This window comes from Balaenoptera acutorostrata, chromosome 4, assembly GCF_949987535.1.
Source record: "Balaenoptera acutorostrata chromosome 4, mBalAcu1.1, whole genome shotgun sequence".
In the NCBI taxonomy this organism is placed as follows: Eukaryota; Metazoa; Chordata; class Mammalia; order Artiodactyla; family Balaenopteridae; genus Balaenoptera; species Balaenoptera acutorostrata.
In genome coordinates, this window is record NC_080067.1 from 22,237,842 (window position 1) to 22,258,303 (window position 20,462).

Sequence of the window (20,462 nt, forward strand, 5' to 3'; positions counted from 1 at the left end):
GTATACAAAAGTCAAAACTTATTAATTATACACTTTAAATATGAGCAATTTATTCTATGTCAAATATACCTCAATAAATAAAAGGAAAGAACTACTAATACATGCAACAACACAGATGAATCTAAAAAATACCATTCTACATGAAAGAAGCCGGACACTAAAAGACTATATATTATATGATTCCATTTATATGAAATTTCTAGAAAAGGCAAAATTATAGAGCCAGAAAACAGATCAGTGGTTGCCTAGTTCCAGGATTGAGAGTACAAAGTGAATGCAAACAAGCACAGGGAGAGGAAAGGCAGATGGAGAGATGAAAGTATTCTACAATTGAATTGTGGTGATGATTGCACAATTACTAAAACACATTAAACACTTAAGATCAGTGAATTCTATGATATTGTAAATTAAACTTAAATAAAACATTTGTAAAAAGCAAGCGCCCAAAAATGTTTAGCTTATTAAATTGGCAGGAATTTTTTAAGAGATGGTGTGAATTCAGTACATGTTTGCATTCCTGCTGTATACTAAGCATTATTGGATATTGGTGAACACAGACAGGATCCCTGCCTTAGCAGGGAAAAACAGGCAGGTACAATTAAAATAAAGTGTCTTAACTGCTCTCTCATAGAAGCAGCACATTGTAGTAACAGATATTGCTGGTAGAAGCAAATTGGCCCAACCTCCAATTGGAATTAATTTGAAATTAATTTGACAATATGCTGCAAAAGCCTGAATTTATACCCTTTGACTCCCAATTCTAATTCTGGGTATCTATTGTAAATAGTCAGAAATTTAGATAGAACTGTTCTATCCAAACAGTTGGCACTGGTCACAGGTAATTATAAAATTAAAAAATTCAAAGCAACACAAATGCACGATAATAGAATAGTTAAGTAAGTCATGGTATCTATGTGTCATATTTTGTAGACATTTAAATTATGTGTTGCACAAAAATGTAACATGGAGAAATCAGGGTTACAAAATTGTGATATAATCTCAATATTAAAAATGTGTATCTATATAAACATGCTAAATGATAAGGCTCCAAAATATTAACAGTGGTTAACTCTGGGCTGTGGGATTGCAAGTACTTTGGTTTTTTATACTGTTCTATAATTTATAATGTTTGTATAATGAACATGTACTACTTTAATAAACAGGAAGAAGTTATTTTTCTCCTTTATCTGTTTACATAGGTGATATGTATTCACTGCAGAACAGTTAGAAATGTAGATAAAAATCTTCACCTAAAATCTACCACCCAGAGATAGCCTGACTTATCATTTAGGAGTATATCCTTCTAGACATTTCTTTGCAGATAGATAAGTAATTTGTTTTACAGAGATGGAATTTTATACTACATATTGTTTTGTAACCTGCTTTAGAGGAAGGAGAAAATAGAGATAGCAGGTCTAAACACTTAGAAGTTTATTAGTCTAAAAAGAAGAGAAAATAGATGGCAACTAAAGAGAATAGGTAACTGGCTCAAGCAAAAGTTTTTCTCGAGTTGTGGTAGTGCTCAAAGAAGGTGCCAGTGTGTGTGGAGGGCAGAGAGGGGAAGCAAAGGGATGCAGACAGAAATACTGGCGAGGGGTCATGAGAGGAGATGCGGAGACCAGCTGTAGTGAAATTTGACCAGTGCATATGAGAGGCTTCTGCTGGACACCCATCTTCTCATGTTGTGGGAGATAAGATAAGGCGTACACAGAGCACATGTGGGTGATGAGATCTCAAGGGGAGAGGAGAAGCCTTACAACAGCCATGGCCTGTAGGGTGAGCACTAGAATGTCAACAAAGGAAAAGAAAGGCCTCTTTATTACAGTTGTTAATAACTGACTGACATGGTTCAAAAGCAAGGCCAGACCCAGAATTCCAAGGCTACATCACCTAGGGCTTCATCTCAAGAGGAATTACAAATAAATCAGGGTGAGTTTGCCAAACAGAAATTACCAGAATCAAATATTAGAAAGGGAGGAAGCGTGGTAGTGCCATGGAAAGAGCATAAGCTTAGGAGCCAGACAGATCTGGTTCTACCTCCCACTCACCAGCTGGGCAGGTTATCTGACTCCTGAGGCTCAGTTTCAGAAGATACCAGCAACCACCTTCCAAGGTGGTTGTGAGAATCAAAGATAATACGTATAAGCACCTGGCACATTGTAGATACCTGACAAATAATAGCTATTACTACCATTACTACTCCCTGAAGGAGACGAGATACAATATAACATCATGGTTAAAAGCACAGAATTTGGATTTAGACAAATTTAGTTAAGTTCAAAGCCTTGCTCTATCAATCACTAGAGCAAGCCTCAGCATCCCCTATACAATGAGGATACCACCTGCCACACCAAGCTGTTTCCGGATTAAATAAGACAATGTACATAATGTACTATGCCCTTAGGCGTAGTGCCTATGTAATCAATAAACAATGGCTATTACTACTACCACTTCTGTGATCTTGGCCACATTACATAACCTCTCTGAACTATAATTTAGTCAGGTATTACATTAGCATTCCACTGCCTACCTTGTTCCCTTCATTCCCAGGGCACAGAACATGGTACACAGTTGGCAACAGTAAATATCTGTTGCATGAACAACAGGACTGTACTGAGAATTAAAGATAATGTATATAATGTATCTAACAGTGTCTGGCATATAAATGCTGGGGAAAATGGACCTCTTTGTGTTTCCACTGGAACATGGGCTCCTTCAGGGCAGAGCACCTTGTTTTATTCATCTTGTAAGACCAGCACCTGGCAAACTGTTAGGGATGTAGGAGATCCTCAGCAAATGTTTACTGAGTGGCACAGAAGGCAGCAGTAATCTGGCAGCCACCCTCACTACAAGGATAACGCAGGAGCCCAGACAACTTGACCCTCCAAAATCAACTTGAAATTCTCTATCTACTTTACCATCTAACATCATAGGTCACCTCTGGGCCAAGTGCCTGTACCTCCTGATTCAAGGCTCGTACTTAGGTAATGCCTTCAATAAGCAACCTCGTAATTAAAAAATAATAAGTAATCTGGTAATGACTCCATATTTTAGTGAGGTGAAAGAGGGTAAAGGGTCTCCATAAGTATGCGTTTGCAAACATTGTGAATTATCCCATCTAGCATCAAAGTAATGAACGGTCGTAGGGGAAGCCAGAAAGACAGGGTACCAGTTATATATACCTAGTCAACTAAATGACTATGACTATGACTGTGTCACCTATATGAAGATAACAGGTTATGACACCAAACTTATTTATAGTTAACATTCTTATGGTTTCTGCAATGAAGTTTAAAACTCCACAAAAACTGTGAAAAGCAGGCTAAAGGGTCCTCTATGTTGCTATCTTAAACCGCAGCCTGTAATAATTAGAAACAAGATTCTCTGCCAATCTGACAAATACTTGATTACTTCAGATTTTTAGTTAAGAGTCGTTTACATTATCTCAAAAATACTTTCTTACAGGATATCCTGGTGTTTCACCAACAGCTTTACATTTGATTAACTTAGATTAAACACAATTTTCTTTTTCATTCTGAGAGTCTTTATCTGATTAGTAGAGAAAGATAGGCTTACTGCAGAAAAATTGCAAAATATAAAGAGATTAAAATCATCCTCGGTTCAGTCATCCAGAGATAACCATTATTTATACTTTGGTATATTTCTTTTTGATGCTTAATGTTACTAGTGTATTCAAAAACATCACTTTTAATGTTTCAGAGTATTCTCTCAAGCAATAACACATCCATTTTCCCTATCATCGGACATTCAGACAATTTAGAAGAACTGTTTTCTACTGAATGTTTTTAAAGGTGGATTTCTCCTTTATATTAAATATAAACATGTACTGACTTACACCTTGTATGAGATCTACATTTACTTCATTCAGCACTGGAAAATAAGACACTGTAGGCAAAGAAGGCCAGTCAGAAACCCACTGGAGCAGTCTTCCAGGAATGTAAGCTGGTGAGAGTCAAGTCTGGGGTAAGGGGCTCTGTGGAGCCTGGCTGTCCTGAGTGAGGTGGCAGAATTTAGCAGAAGAGCAGGGATCGTGGCGGGTGGGGTACATGTGTGTACACATTGGGGCATGAGTTATAATCTTACAAGTCCAATAGTTCTGAGTCATTATTTTCATAGTGCTCAATAAACAGAGCCTTTATATGAGCCTGAAGTTAATGTGTTCATTTTTTTCTGCATTCAGCAAAACAAAGCCCAATTTTAATTTATTTGAATAGTCACTGGTACCTACCTAATTTATGCCAGGCACTGTAGTTGGTAATAAAAAATGAATTAAACCCTGTCCCTCCCTTCAAGTTCATGATTAGCATATAATTTAATTTTAAATCTAAAATTTAAATCTAAATCTAAAATCTAAATTTTAGATTAAATTTTAAATCTAGGGACTTCCCTGGTGGCGCAGTGGTTAAGAATCCACCTGCCAATGAAGGGGACACGGGTTCAAGCCCTGGTCCGGGAAGATCCCACATGCTGCGGAGCAACTAAGCCCATGTGCCACAACTACTGAGCCTGCGCTCTAGAGCCCACGAGCCACAACTACTGAAGCCCGAGTGCCCAGAGCCCATGCTCCGCAACAAGAGAAGCCACTGCAGTGAGAAGCCCACGCATCGCAACAAAGAGTAGCCCCCGCTCGCCGCAACTAGAGAAAGCCCACGCGCAGCAACAAAGACCCAAAGCAGCCAAAGATAAATAAATAAATTTATAAAGCAAAAAAAATTTTTAATCTAAGTTTAAATTTTAATCTAAAATTTTTATACTATCTACATCCAAAATAAATAAGGATTAATAACTGATGACTCATGACCCTAGAACTGCAAGAGATCCTCAGCCATCAAAAATGAAGTAGTATCAGGACTTCCCTGGTGGTCCAGTGGTAAAGAATCCGCGTTCCAATGCAGGGGATGCGGGTTTGATCCCTGGTCGGGGAACTAAGATCCCACATGCTGCGGGGCAACTAATCCCACGCACCACAACTACTGAGCTCGCGCACCTCAACGAGAGCCCGCGTGCTGCAAACTACAGAGCCCACGCGCCCTGGAGCCCACATGCCACAACTAGAGAGAGAAAACCTGGGTGCCACAACGAAGAGCCCACACCTCAATGAAAGATCCCACAAGAAGACCCCACGTGCCGCAACTAAGACCTGACGCAGCCAAAAAAATAAAGAAAAAAAAATGAAGTAGGATCAACTTTCTGAGGCAGGAAAGGAGGTGGTACATATTAGGAAATTTTAACAAAAGTTGAAGCAAAAGATTTTCTATAAGTTACTGAATGGGTCAATAAGGAAATTCTCTGAACCAAATATCCAACTTCTAAAGTATTGATATTTCAGGTAATCCATTTTATATAAATGGCTTAGGTTATCTGTTCTTAAAAGTATAAAGGTAAAATTCATCCACTCCTATTTCTAAAGTGTTATAGACTCCAAATTAGAGAACTATTTAACAGTTATTTTATACTTATAGCCAGCATATATTTTACATTTCCTCAGACAAGCCCTGAGTCAAATATTCTATCCCTTTGCCCCTGTAGTCAGAATCCCAGAAGTGGAATCAAACCACAACTCCCAGACAACACCCTGAAACTGCATACAAATTCTTTGTCAGACCACATATGTGCCAGTCATTATTTCTGCTCATTCCAGCTATTATACTTCCATCCCAGGAATCTGCAGAACTAGCCTTAATACCTTTGCCCAGAAATTGCTCATCTGAAAGGGGAAACTTACTTAGGGAAACAGGTTTCTAAAGGCTATCATATTGCTAGCAAAAATATGATATTTGATATTTTGCAAATTACAAAAGTATATGAACCATCATTTTCCCTTATGCTAACTATGAAGTTACTAGTAGTTACTACTATGTTACTAAGTTAAAGAATTTGTTCTCAATTTGATATCTAGGGTTTCTTACTGAACTGTTTGTGAACTCTGTGAGTTCTGCTTTAATGCTCTGACCACACTACTCATTTAAAAATGGCCAATTAACAGAGAATACCTCATAAAATAATTTCATTTGAGCCCAGAGGAATCCCAGTGACCTACAAGTAAACCTGGAAGTGGTCATTTAGGAATCAGTAAACATTCTCTCTCCCTCAGGAATTCCTGGAGAGCAGGATAAAGATAAGGCTCTTGCAGTTCTGATTTTAGTGACTTCAAGGTGACTTCTGCACCCTCACCATTTTACTGACTCCAGCCTTCCCCAACAACTCAACACATCGTTTTACAAAAGCATTAGGACATCATTTTTCATTCAACAGTACATTTTAAGCACCTAGCACCAGGCACTAGACTATATAGCCCAAGAAAATTAGTGAGTTATAAAATGGACACTTTACAGTTGAGTAGGGATGACAGACATTTATTTAATTATATAGTTATGAAAGAAATAAACAGGGTAAACCGATAATGGAGAGAGGCTTGCAACTTAGGATGCTGAGGGAAGAAGAATCTCCTGGGGAGGCGATGAGAACCTAATATTTGAGAAGGAAAGTTATGCAAAAAGCAGGGAGCAAAAATGTTCTAGGCAGAGGGAAAAATATAAACAATGGCTCTGAGGCAGGAAACTGTGTTGAGGACATTTTAAAAGGCCAGTGTAGCTGGAGTATAGTGAGCAACAGAGGGAAATGTGGCTGGAAAGATTAGCAGGGGGCAGATCATGCAGGGCCTAGGGGAGACATTGAAAAAAGTTAAACAAGGTAGTAATGTAACACCACTTGCATTTTTTGAAGATTACTCTGCTAGATTGGTAGAGGGGCAAGAATAGAGGCAGGAACACAAATAAGGAAGCCATTACAGACATCTAAATAAGAGATGTGGAAGCTCAGGCACTGGGAATCAAGAACCTTTTAAATGACATCTCAGATTAAAAGATGAACACAAGTTAACCAAAGGGGGAAGGGCACTGCAGGCCACTGAAAAACATGTATTGTACTGTGGCACTAGGTCCCAAGACCTATTCTGACACTGTGAACAGTCTGGTATGGCAAAAGCAAAGGGTATGTGATAGGAGCGAAGGCAAGAAGACCAACTGTTAGAAAACTATTGCAATAATCCAAGCAAGAAAGTATAGCATCCTGAACTAAATCAGCGGCAGTGGAGAGGAAGCAGCAGGACTGCATCCATGTGGTATTGAAAGTGGTAGGAGAGAGTGGCTGGATTTGAAGAGGGGACGGGAGAGGAGGGAAGAGGAGCTTGGAATAACAAGGTTTATGGCTTTGACTAGGTAGATTATGGTGCTATTTGCTAAAATAGGGAGAACCAGGGGTATGGGAAGGACGAGTCCAGGTTTGTACACGCTGCCGTATGGCAAGAGCCACATAATAGACAGTTGGATACGTGGCGGTCTCCAACTTAGAAAGAGGCTGAGGCTAGACATGTACATTTAGAAACCACAGGTGAACAAGTGGTGGATAAAGCCATGAGAAAGACTGATTGCTCAGGGAAGTACAAAATGAGAAGAGCTTAGTCCAGAACCCTGGGATGCACTAACCCTAATGGGGCAAGAGTTAGAGCAGGGTTTCTCAGCAACAGCACTGATATTTTAAGCTGGGTAATTCTGTTGTGAGGCACTTTCTGGCACATTGTAAGATGTTTAGCAACACCCCTGGACTCTACCCACTAGATGCCAATAGGACCTACCCAGTTGGGACAATCAAATATGGCTCCAGACACTGCCAAAAGTCCCCCAGAGTGGGGGGAAGCACCGCCAGCTGAGAACTACTGAGTTAGGGTAAAAGGACTCACCAGGACACTGACAAAAGGACACTGACAAGAGGTTCTGAATGAGCTCCCTCAAACTTGCCTTGGAAGTACAAAAGAAATGCAGGTGACATTCTACTACATCCAACCCACAAAGCATTGGAATACTTTTAGGTACTAGATTGGATCAAATCCATTGCTGGAAATCCCATTTCTGTATGAGGCTACAGTGGGGAAAAATACTCTTTTGTAAAAGATTTTTTATTCACAAATTACACAAAAAATTGTGACCCTGCCCCCCAGTATAGGATGAGGTATCACCATCCTGCTTCAGTAAGCCCCAGCACTTCTCCATCACGAGAATAATATGTGATATTTTCCAAGAGTTTATGATGTGTAGGCCCTCTCGCCTAATCTCTGTTCAACCCTTATAAGGGGTAGGAACTGCTATTAGTCGAGGAGGCTGATGCAGGGGGGTTAAGTTACATGCCCAATGTCACATTAAGTGACCTGAGATTAGAACTCAACTTCCAAAGTCCATGCTCTAAGGCTAAACCACTTAGCCACTATTCCAGATGGCCTCCATTAGGCTACAAGCTTTGTGAGGAAGGGGATTGGTCGGTCTTTTTCACCATTGTATCCCTAGCATTTGGCTCATGCTTAGCAACAGGAGCTCAAATAGTTACTGTGAATGAGTCTCAGTTCAGACTTAACTCTAACTCATTCCCAGATCTGCATTGAGAGCTCACAGACAGCAAGTTAGGTTACCAAGAGGAAGAAAATGCCTTCCATTCTGACAGGAAATAAGCAGCCAGTGTCTGACACTGCATTTCTAGAATTAACTTTTGAGAGTTTTTCCCCCCAGGAATGGAGCCTCTACCATCAACCCTGCTTCAGTTCCATTAAAGCAAAGTTACTCTCCTATTGCCTCCTTATTCAACATACGCCATAACTGGCATATAACTATTGAGGCCTCAAGGAGATGGAGGAGGAGTGGAAACAGAAATTAAGTATGGAATATTTTTGCAAAATTGACAGTTGTAAATAATTTCTGACAGGATCATAAATGGTACTCAGGGCAACGTTTTCCAAACATCAGATAAGCTTTTTAATAAAAATGTAATATTCTCTACTCTCTATGAATAGGTGCCACCTACCAGGTATTCCTGCCTCAGCATATTTTTCATCACCAGGCAGTCTTGGTACCTTTTTGATAAAAGGACTATATATCCAGAAATTTCTGCACAGATGAAGCAGCCATCATTCCGAGATAAAATATTTTGTCATCCCTGCCTGGAATAGCCAGGAAGGGTGGCCTGGAGGATATGGAACTCAGGAAATACAAGTAACCTCTAAAGAGGGAATACGCTGTGGAGTTCTGCAAAGAATGGAAGGAAACCCATGAGTGGACTTTAGTCTGCTCTATGTACACATAGATGTACATCTTCAACGTATTTCTTGGAAGCCATGGAAGCTATAAAGCTCTTTGAGAGAAAGTTCCCCACTCTGCATGGAAGCCACTTCAATGAAAGCATTCATGTAAAACTCATACTTTCCAGACCTCATACCCTCCCTAACCTAGCTTCATCCATAATGCTCTCATTCCCATCAAAGCCTCTAGGGAAAGCTTGATTCAGCCCGTTTTCAACGTAAGTAACAGGGAGAAGAATGTGTTTTCTGTTCCAGAGCACTGTCCCCTCCAGGGTGGCTCAGTTGTTCACAACTACCATTTAGCAACTCGGGGTATTTCCGCTAGCTGGTCTTGTCTCTAGTTTGCTATACTGACTTCTACCCAAACATTAAAACTTTCTTTTAAAAAAATCAGTAACTCACTTTTGCTGTTCTTTCAGCTCCTTTGAAGATTATGAAACAGAGGAACCTGCCTCTCCCTCTGAAATTGGAAACAAAGGCAATAAAATAGTGACCTCAAGCCTTTCAGAGAAATGTGGAAAGCTTCAGTCAGTGGATGAAGAATAGCTGCCAATGTCTACATGAAAGGGAGATGTGTATTTTAAATGTTTTTTTCTTGTGAAGAGATGCTGTAGTTTGCATATTGCTTTTTAAAGGCTTTGATTTCTGCAAGTGCGTTATCTGCAGCACTAGGAATTTTTTAACGTTTTTGAGCAATAGCTCTGGATACACATACCCAGTTTGGGAGACTCCTCCAATTTGCCTCAAACCTCTTACAGAGCTTTTCCTCAGAAGCAAGTAAGATATAACATCACCTTCCAACGTCTGTGAATCAGCACTCTTCACCCCTGAATGTACCAAGGATCTCTTGGGGACAGTGCCAAGCACAGTTCTCTGCACAAAAGCAGGAGTTGCCTCTGTTGTCCAGCATCCCTGAGGCCCATCAGGGCTCCTATGGAGCCCAGAAGAAACCTTCACTTGCAGAAAACTTGAGTCAAAAAATTCTGGAACTTGAAAAAGCAGTCAGGGCCTCCAGAACTGAATTAGCCCTGGTAATAAAAGCACTGCCAAAACATCTCAGAGACTTCTTTTAATTGTATGTGTACTGGAGTTCAAAGATCTTGAACTTAGTTTAATCTAATTTCACAATGACCTGCCAAACTGCTAGTCACTTTACATCCTCAGGTATTGTAACCACTGGGCCTTCCAACCTTGCTGGCAAGCTCTAAATAATCCCTCCCCATCCTGACTGTGGATCTTATGTAAAATCTGAAGAAAAACTTGTTAACTGAAGTACAGAATATGACTCATACTTGGGGGGGAAAAAAAGTTTCTTTTTAACTCATCTAACATTTGTAGAGAATTATTGAGTGATTAATCTAAAAATTAGTTGATGTCCCATCTATACTTCATATCAGAAGACCTACTTGAAGACTTAAATAATTATATATGAAAATTCTTACTAGACATATTCATCACTAAATATTAGACTAGGCCAACAGTAAAGGCCTCAATCTAAACATTATTCCTTAACTTCATGTTGAAAAGAAACTATTTCAAATATTGCATCCACTTCAGTATTTATCACAGAAATGGAAAACAGTGATGCCACCCATAAAGGAAAGCAACTTCATGTTCACTATAGTGGTAGATGTGGTCATCACAGAATACATTTTTCAGCAAGCCACAATGCAGCCAAGCCCCGCAATACTGTTGAAGATAAAATTGAAAATAAACTATTAAAAAGGATGGAAATTTCTGACACTATAAAAGAAACCCCCAAGAAACTTTTTAATATCCACTTCTGTCAAAGTCATCAAGTTTTCCCCTGGATTTTTTGTTTTAACCTCAAGTCCTAAATGTCAGAATAGCTTCCTTTCCACCCCACAATGTCACACATTGCTGGTGTGACAGCCAGACTTTGAAATAATCAAACCTTGGGCTGTGGTAGGCAAAAAGTGGAGAAAAGGAGAATTTAGGAAATACACCATCAACTAGTACAGTTATTAATAGAGTTAGCAATCCTTCCTGTCAGTATCCTCCCAGTTTCCTGTTATTTTACCTTCATGATCAGAACTGACCTTCCATTTAACTATTACAGAAAGTGATAAGTATTAAAACTTAGTTTCTAACAGTTCACAAAGAAGAAATAAAAGCTTAAAAGTGACTAAATTTTTAGGAAACACTACATACAATAATCTAAACACACTGGTAAATTACTAGGATTAAAAGTGTTTATGTGGTACATGAAATTTACCATCTATCCCATCCAACCTTTACCAGGGAACAAAAGCAACTTTTTTTAATTTTCAGATAAAAATACTAAAAAGGTAAATTTTTTTAGAAGCCAGATATGGTTTAAAGATTTTATTAGCCATAATGATCTAAACTATTACTAAGACTCAGCAAAAATTCAGTTTTCCAATATACATTTGATTTTGGTTTTTTTACTACATGGCTGTACTTGACCTTGTTTCTACTTACTGAAGTCCTCTTGCTTTCACTTTGGTCAATAATTGGTTTCAAAAGTCTACAGTTACTATAAAAGTACAGCTAACAATATCATTCCACTTAAGATAGTGCTTTTTAATTTAGGTTACCCAAAGTATCACATTTTCAGACATAAGAATGTGTTTCACTGTACTCCCTTCTTAGTATTGAATGTAAGAAATGTGAATTCTGAGGAACTAAGATAGTATGTATTTGACTTTCTGGTAAAGATCATGCAGAATATAATCATTACTGCCCAACTGGAAATTTCAAGTTATTACAATATCCAAGACTCTTGATAAAAGTTAAATTGAGGGTATGATCTTAATGCTAGTCAATGAAAAATGAGTTTCATAGCATAACATTAATTGCCAAGGTAATCAAACTAATGAAATTCTGTATATTTTCCCTGCATCTTATCTGTGTCATTGTGTACTGTTCAAAGTGTTTATAAAACTCTAGACTGATCAAATGAGAGAAGTCATTTGCTCAACTTTTGGAAATGTTACGGTGTGTTTGGGTGGAGAAGCCTGCATGATTTAACTTTTGTTTTTGTTTTTCCCTTTTTGCAAAACTAAATAAAGTTGTCAAATATGAACTAAGATAATCACTGCACACTTTTGGTTTTAATCACACTTGCAATTCATTTTTATGTTTGAAAGAGTAGCATTATAAACAAACTTGAGTTTCAAAGAGAATAACTCTTTGAACCCCTGGGAAAACTTTATAAAGAAAGATCTGGAAGGATAACACCGCATAACGAAAAGTGATTTCCTCTGGGGATAGGAATTTGGGTTTGGAAGTGAGAAGTTCACAGGGATCAAAGGAGACTTTAGCCTTATATATAGTATATTCTTTTAAAAGAATGTGTAATTGTTATTTGGATACCTAAAACTTAATTTTTTAAAAATGAGGGGGAAAAATTAAAATACCATCCACACATTAGGTTCCCATCCTATACTTTGAACTTAGTATTTTCTAAAGCATTTTATATTTGTTGCCTATGATACGGGAAAAGAAATTTTACTTTTCATCGGTTGTTAAACTTTTACTTTTCTTCAGCAAGGTCACCAACGAATTATTTTAAGAAAACTAAGAACACAGTGAAGGAATTCTTTATCCTAAGAACTGTATTACACCTCTGCTTAGAGATGTAGACCTATGGAAACTAATCAAAAAGATTAGCTCTAAAACTGTCAGCTCTAAAACTTCTGTCACCTAAGGTGAAAGAAAGATCACTGGATCATTTATGGTAATTACAAGGATACAAAAGAACAAGTGAAGATGAGTCATATTAAATGCTGTTATTGTTTTGGTGGTTTCAAATCCTGTTGAAGTAAATCCAGTTACTTCAGTAATAATTTCTCAATCATCCCTTGTTAGCCATTGGTCAGCATTCCTAAAATAACTCACGGTATAAAGAAAAACAACGTAAAAATCAAGGCACTGTAATTAATACTCTTCCCCAAATGCATATAATACAGGCCATTCAGAGCGTGCTATCCCAAACTCCTCAGTATTCTACAACATAGAATTAGAAAACTAACATTTATTGATAGATTTAAGGTGTAATACAGGTTTCCAAAAGTGTGGCAGTGAGAGTACCAGCATAAAAAAGAGAAACTTGTGCTAAAAACAACCTGAATTCATCATTGGCAATATTACATAACAATCAAGGCCCTCACATACTAATGATTTTCAATTTGTCTATATTGCCAACCTCCCATGCATCAAAAAACACAAAACTAAGATTATCAAACTTGGGAAGCAATAAAGTACTCAAGGAATTTTAAAATCATAATATTAGGAAAGTTTGGGAGATTTGCAAAATTTATCCTAATCATCCATGTGTACAATCTCATTTCTAGTCATTTTTGCAGTGATCATTAGTGAATAAAGAACAGATTTACAAGTTTATATAGCAGGACATCTGCGTCCAACACAAAATTGTTACAAACTTTAGGCAAATACATGTTTCATAAGACACTGCTAACACTTAGAGGAATTAAATAAAATTCCGAAACTTGGAAAGCAAATAAAGACAAGACAACTAAGAAGCATTTTCCACCATTTACTCTTGTTATCAAAAATAGTTCAACTCTTCTCGCAAAACAAAAACAAAAATAGTACATACTGGACACATACATCACATTTTTCTTCCTATGGCTTTAGCCCACCCCCACCCCACCAAAAGAGACAAAAAAAAAAAAAAAAAAAAGCCCAACAACAACAACAAAAACAACTCTACCTGACCACATTCACAGAAAATGACACCAGGATACACTACAAAACAGAAGGTGTCATCTGCTCTGTGTCCAAAGGTTTCTTCTCCATGTCTTGTACTAGGTGAGTAACCATCATTGAACATGCTGTGTGCCAAATCAAAACATAACTTCAACATATGTCAGATCTCAGGAGAGATGGTGAACGTAGTAGAAACTGAAAATTTTCCAGCAGTATTTTTCTTTAAATAAGCACTGTCAAAGCAGCAACTCTTCTTTTAAATCATAAGGTCATTTCTTTACAACCTAGTCAGTCCTTGTTTTATCTGGGCTGTGCTCTTTCAAGCAACTGACTAGATTTCCCTTCAACAGAATGTTGTGACTCACTTACCTCCCCCATAAAAATTACAGGGAAGAAGTGCATTAAAACTGAAACATAGTTTGTGCTTTACATGCAAAAGAGTATTCTAAAGAATATCCTCCTAGCTTCAAACCCACCTAAATGCACAGGCTTCATAAAAAGGCATTTTTATTAGGCCTCTATAAAGAAGTCTCCACAACGAATAGCACCCTAAAAAAAAGAAAAGAAAAGAAAGAAAGAAAAACAGCATATTCAAAATAAAGTCTGTGGCAAACAGAGGAAACGAAAATCACTTTGAAGTGGCCAATGGCAATAGGTATAATGCATAAATCTGAGTAACTTTTGGAACATTATTCCAAAATTATTTTAAATAAATCCCAATTTCTAAATAAAACATTTAAATATTTTTTTAAAAAATTCTGTCACATACCATAGTCTAAATTCAATTACCTTCAGAATAGAACTGTTCTTCTCCACTTCATTTATCTGATTAGAACATTGCTCAAAGTGAAGGAAGGATTTGGTTTTTTCCCTAGAAATGAGTCAGACTTAACTAAAAATGAGGATCAACTCAGAAGAGTTTTGTGGCATAAACAGCTAAACATCTGCAGTCTGACAGAATTTCAGTTTGTTCACTTTTAAAAGACAGATTTCTTCAACATTCTAATGAGGGGCAAATTTTCTTTCATAATACTGCTGATTTAAAAACTGCTACATACACCAGTAGCCAATTTTCATGATCAGAAATGGTATTATGTCAGCACAAAGGTTGAGCTGGACACATCAGCTTTTCAACAGGAGAAACATCAATGGCATCTGAAGATAGCACTGAGTCTCCTGAACAAACTAATGGCTACTTTTTCACAAAATATGAGCACAATCTTTATGGACTGACTAGATACCACTTCCTTACATTTAATCATAAACTTTGATTATGCACAAAGCATGACCATAAACAGTGAGGTTAATGTTATTTTCCTTGCCAAAGTTCATTTTGTATAAATCAGTTGCATCAGCATTTGTTCTCAAACTATGAGGTTCTGTAAGAACTAAGGACATATAGTTGTAGGGTTACTCCTCCATTAACTGCAAACTATTTCCCCGACACTAACACATATAACTTAGCAATGAAAACACTTGATACAAGTGATCTATATGCAGGAGCTCCGGCAAGTTAAACCAACAAAACCATAGCTGCCGTAAAACTGTAGCTATCTCCCTACCAGAGGTAGGTTTAAAGACCCACTGATTTAACAGTCGAATCTCATGTCTATAGCTTCATCCAAACTTTTATCATCATGTGTACTGGCAGCTAAAAACGTTGTTACTGGGGACCCTGTGACGTTAATTACACTGGTGCTGGTACTAGCATTGCGCACAGCAATGCTAGTCACGTTAATGCCCAAAGTGAGCCTGGTCTGCTCCAAGGCCTTTTCTGGCACAGCAAATGCCTCCAGCTTCTTCTCCCCATTGGCCATATAGGAGTTTTGGCAGCCACGACATATACAATCTAAGCAGGCTTTGCGGTTAGAGTAGCAAGGGCAGCGTTGGCCGCGGCATGTAAGAACACTTGGATTTTGAGTAGCACGCCCACATTTACACCCTTTCTTTTCCTGGGGTTTTTTATACACAGTCTTGGTAGGACTTCCTGGCATAAAATGATGACTAGGAATCTTTTCCTTTACTGTTTTGTCTTTTTTAAGAATACCTGGCTTGGTTTTAGAGTGAGATTTCTTGGATCCATGTTCATGACTCTTTTTCATGCTTTTAGCAGATAAAAGTACAGTTTTGCTGATTTTGGGTGTTGTGCCTCCATTGGGAACAGTCGCTATAGGTTGAAGAGAAATTTTGCTCTCCCGTTTCACTGTCACAGGAGCAGATGCCCCCAATGTTGGGCCTCGGATAATGGTAGAAATTGGAAGTGGCTGAACTTTCTCACTGTCGCTTTCTGATCTGGATCGTTTTCTATTCAATTTTGCTACCTTCGGAGTTGCTGCTGTACATGATAACCCATGAAGTGCAGGACTGGTGGACATAAAAACATTATGGCTAAGAGACTGGGAAGAAAGCTGCAGAAAAGGTCCATTGGATACAGTGGCTTCCAAGTTGGGCTGCAAATTAGGGCAACAGACTTCTGTGTTCGAAACAGTTTCTAAGCTGCGGAGTACTTCCTCAACACTCAGTAACAGAGAGTCACCAGGTTTTATATCTTCACTGAAACTGCAAATATCAATGCCTGTGGAGCATAAGTCAGTGGCTACCGTGTCACAGACAGGTGGCAAACTGTCAGACAGATCCTCAGTTTTTATGTCAACAGTGTTACATACATCAATTGTATTTGAATGTTCAGGTGAAGGAATATTTATACCAAATCTATCTATTGAAAGCCCATTATAAGTAGGCAAACCATTGATAACAGAACTGCCAATAGCAATGCTGAGGGTGCTTTCAGATACTGGAGATAAACTAGCTTGAGGATCAGTTGTGGGTTCTGAGGTCGAAGGTAAAGGGGAATGTGTCAAACACAAAGTAAAGGATGAATCTGAGGGTTTTTCCGTCTCCTCACAAAACAATGATCCATCATTAAGCAAAGCCAAAATATCAGAAGAACAGTCGACTGCTTCTATTATATCCCGTGCCAATGTAGTCTGTGTTATATATTCACATAGTTTTTTGTAGCAGTTCACTAGGATGCTTAACTGCTTGTTTTCCTCAAACTGCTCATAGTCTTTGCACCAGCTACATGAAGGTTTCATCATCATTTTCTTGCCTTTACAACTTTTGCAGACATAGTGTTGGCAGGTGGAGTTGGTGGGTGCAATAGGATCTTGTAGCAAATGTCCTAAGAGGGAAAAAGGAGGAAAGCAAAGATTTTAGTAAGATAAATTTATAATTTCATATACTGAAGTTGAGATTATAAGTAATCTATTAAAGTTAAGATGGATTAAACTCACCAGACCAGATAACAAAACATGTATCTTACAGGAAACAGAAAAATACTCAATAGCTCACTTCACTTCCATGCCATATTCCCCATTCCTTTATCTCAAACAGAATCTTCCTCAGTCTGCATTTCTCCCCCAAATCAGTATGTTCTGGTCCACTTTCTTATTCTCTTCTCCAAAGGCTACAAAGAGGTGGTGATGATCAGTCACTGAAAGCACAAACTAGGCTTAAAACCCTTGGGACCTCAACCTAGCGCAACTGTTGGTAATGCCACAACATATTGAGCACAATCATACTGTTTATTTTGTGTTAGACATGGGAAAAAGATAAGAGCAAGAGAGAGTTAGTCCCTGCCCCCATTAAACATCGTTTGAGGGCATTAGTCATTCAGTACAAAGGCATCTTCACAGAAAAAAGTACAATTTCAAACCATTTCATTGTATATACCAATCACAAACTAAGAGAAGACCAAAATATAGTTATGATGGAAAAGAACTATATTCATTTATTTAAAAAGGAAATATTACTAAATTATTTTATAGAAAATCAAAATACAATGACAATGGGAAAAAAATGTTTAAATGTAGTTAAAAAAAAAAAAAACAGGTATAATACTGGGCTCAAATTCTTCTGACAGAATACACAATGACCGTGGTCATGAACCACAAGTATCCAAAGTATAGCAATATAGTATAAAAGTGAAAGTGATCCCCCAACTTGATATAACTCCTAAACTATAAATGATCTATATATATGAATCAAAAAGGGGAAAACAACTAGCTCCCCAAAGAAGCAACTGCTCATTGGTTCCCAATTCAGGACAAACAGTAATTAACTCAAAGCACCACCTGTTTTCTCATATACATTACATAATTTAACCAGAAAGTACTTCTGGTTATAGCTAGTGAAATCAGCAAACCCTCTCCCTTAAAAGCAACTATAAACCTGAAAATTTTTGACAAAGAGAGTCATTTTCACAACCAAAGACATAAAACCATCTGAGAAGCATTTATGTTTGAAAAACTGCTGGATTTCAGGTAAGGACAGTGGGAATCTGTGGTGTTCTGCTCCGGGGCTACCCAGGTTCTCCCCTACCACCCAGCTCTATCAGTGTTACCCTGTGAGAACCAGAAGCTGCTGTGATGGAAGGGGACTCATTCCACTTAGTACAGAAGACAATGCATAAACATAGAGGCATTATCACTGGAAGTGACTTGTCAGAAGCTGGCCAGTTGGGGAGGACAAACGGCTCAGCTCTTACTAGCCTGAGGTTACACAGTAGCTCAGGTTAGACAGAGAGGCCTCACACAAGATGGCAATTTTCCCCTAAGTTGATCTATAAATTCAATATAATCCCTTTGAGAATCCCAGGTGGCTTTTTCTTTTTTAAGAAATTAACAGAATGATTCGAAAATTCATATGGAATCACAGAGGACCTGGGACAGCCAAAACAATTTTGAAAAAGAACAAAAAAGTTGGAGGACTTACACTACTAACTTTACAATCTTCCATAACCACAGTAATCAAGACAGTATGGTAATGGCAAAAGGATAGGTACATAAATCAATGGAACAGAATAGAGTCCAGAAAGAAATTTACATTTATGGTCAACTGATCTATTTGACAAGATTGTCCAAATAATTCAATAGGGGAAAAGAGAGTATTTTCAACACTGTGAGACACTTTGATATCCCAATGCCAAAAAATAAACATATACAATATACACAAATATTAACTCTAAGTAGATCATACACACATAAATCTAAGAGCTAAATTTCAGAAGCAAAGCAAAATGCAGGAAAAAACCATGACTTTGGGTTGGGCAGTATTAGATGCGTCATCAAATGCACAAAAGGGGAAGAAAATTGTAAAATGGATATTCACAAAATAAAAAACTTGTGCTTCAAAAGTCACCATTAAGAAAATGAGAAGATAATCCATAGACGGAGAAAAAATATTTGCAAACTGTATATCTGATAAAGGGCTTACAACATGATACATTAAAAACACTTTATGCAAATCAATAAAAAAACTCAATTTAAAAATTGAACAAAGGATTTAAACATTCCACCAAAGAAAATATATAATAAGCACATGAAAATATGCCAGTATAATTAGTTATTAAGAAAAGTGAAACTATGGCATACTGCTACACACCTACTAGTATGGATAAACTCAAAATGAGGGATAATACCAAGAGTTGGCAAAAATGTGGAGAAATCAGAACCCTTCTATATTACTGGTGAGAATGTAAAATGGAAAATCACACTGGGAAACAGTTTGGTAGTTTCTTTAAAAGTTAAACAGGGCTTCCCTGGTGGCGCAGTGGTTAAGAATCCGCCTACCAATGCAGGGGACACTGGTTCGAGCCCTGGTCCGGGAAGATCCTACATGCCGCAGAGCAACTAAGCCCGTGAGCCACAACTACTGAGCCCGGGTGCCACAACTACTGAAGCCTGCGTGCCTAGAGCCCATGCTCCACAACAAGAGAAGCCACCGCAATGAGAAGCCCGTGCATCGCAACGAAGAGTAGCCCTCGCTCGCCACAACCAGAGAAAGCCCACGCACAGCAACAAAGACCCAATGCAGCCAAAAATAAATAAATAAAATAAATTTATTTTTTAAAAAAGTTAAACATACATTTACCATACAAACCAGCAACTCTACTCCTAGGAGCCTAGTCAAAGATAAATGAAAATATACATCCATATAAAGAGATGTTTGTGAATATGCATAGCAGCATTATTCATAATAGACAAAAACAAATGTAGTATATTCATACAAAAGAATACCGCTCAGCAATTAAAAGAACTATTGGTACATGCCAAATCATGATGAAGTGCAGAAACACTGTGTTAAGTGAAAAGCCAGATGCAAAAGAGTACATTATTGTATTATCCCATTTATATAAAATGTCTAAAAATGACAGAAAAGCAGAAATAGTGATTGCCTAAGTCTGGGGGCAGGAGCAGGGGTTAATTGTAAATGGGCACAATGGAACTTTTGGGGGTGATTAAAATGTTCTAACATCATATCGTGGTGATGCTTGTACAACTCTAAAAATAAATAAATAAAAACGCCTTAAGACAAGGCCCCAGTAGTTACAGAGTCCAACCTTCTTTCTACCCAATACAGGAATCCCTTAAACTACCCTTGACTTAATCTAAGGAAGGCTGTAGGGGATATTAATACATACAGAGAGATGTGTACACGCTTAAAAGGATAAACCGTAAGGTTAAAAAGAAATACATTATCTACTGGGAAGGAGAGACTGAACAAAGTGAAAAAGGACAGCACTACACTATTCTGGGTTTAA

At 37.9% G+C, this 20,462-nt stretch overlaps 2 protein-coding genes across 6 annotated transcripts in view; one reads left to right on the plus strand and one right to left on the minus strand.

The window, feature by feature from the left end:
• PPP2R3A (protein phosphatase 2 regulatory subunit B''alpha) overlaps positions 1–12,215 on the plus strand; it is a 218,861-nt gene extending 206,646 nt beyond the window's left edge. For all 5 annotated transcript variants that reach the window (XM_057544894.1, XM_057544893.1, XM_057544895.1 and 2 more), the window contains one exon: positions 9,568–12,215. In XM_057544894.1, the coding sequence (XP_057400877.1) occupies positions 9,568–9,694 (127 nt within the window). In that variant the 3' untranslated portion in view covers positions 9,695–12,215. The remainder of the gene's footprint in view (positions 1–9,567) is intronic.
• A 1,460-nt stretch (positions 12,216–13,675) lies between these two features.
• The window catches only part of MSL2 (MSL complex subunit 2), a 29,437-nt gene continuing 22,650 nt past the window's right edge, over positions 13,676–20,462 (minus strand). The window contains exon 2 of the mRNA XM_007170360.2: positions 13,676–17,042. Coding sequence (XP_007170422.1) covers positions 15,451–17,042 — 1,592 coding nt within the window. The 3' untranslated portion in view covers positions 13,676–15,450. The remainder of the gene's footprint in view (positions 17,043–20,462) is intronic.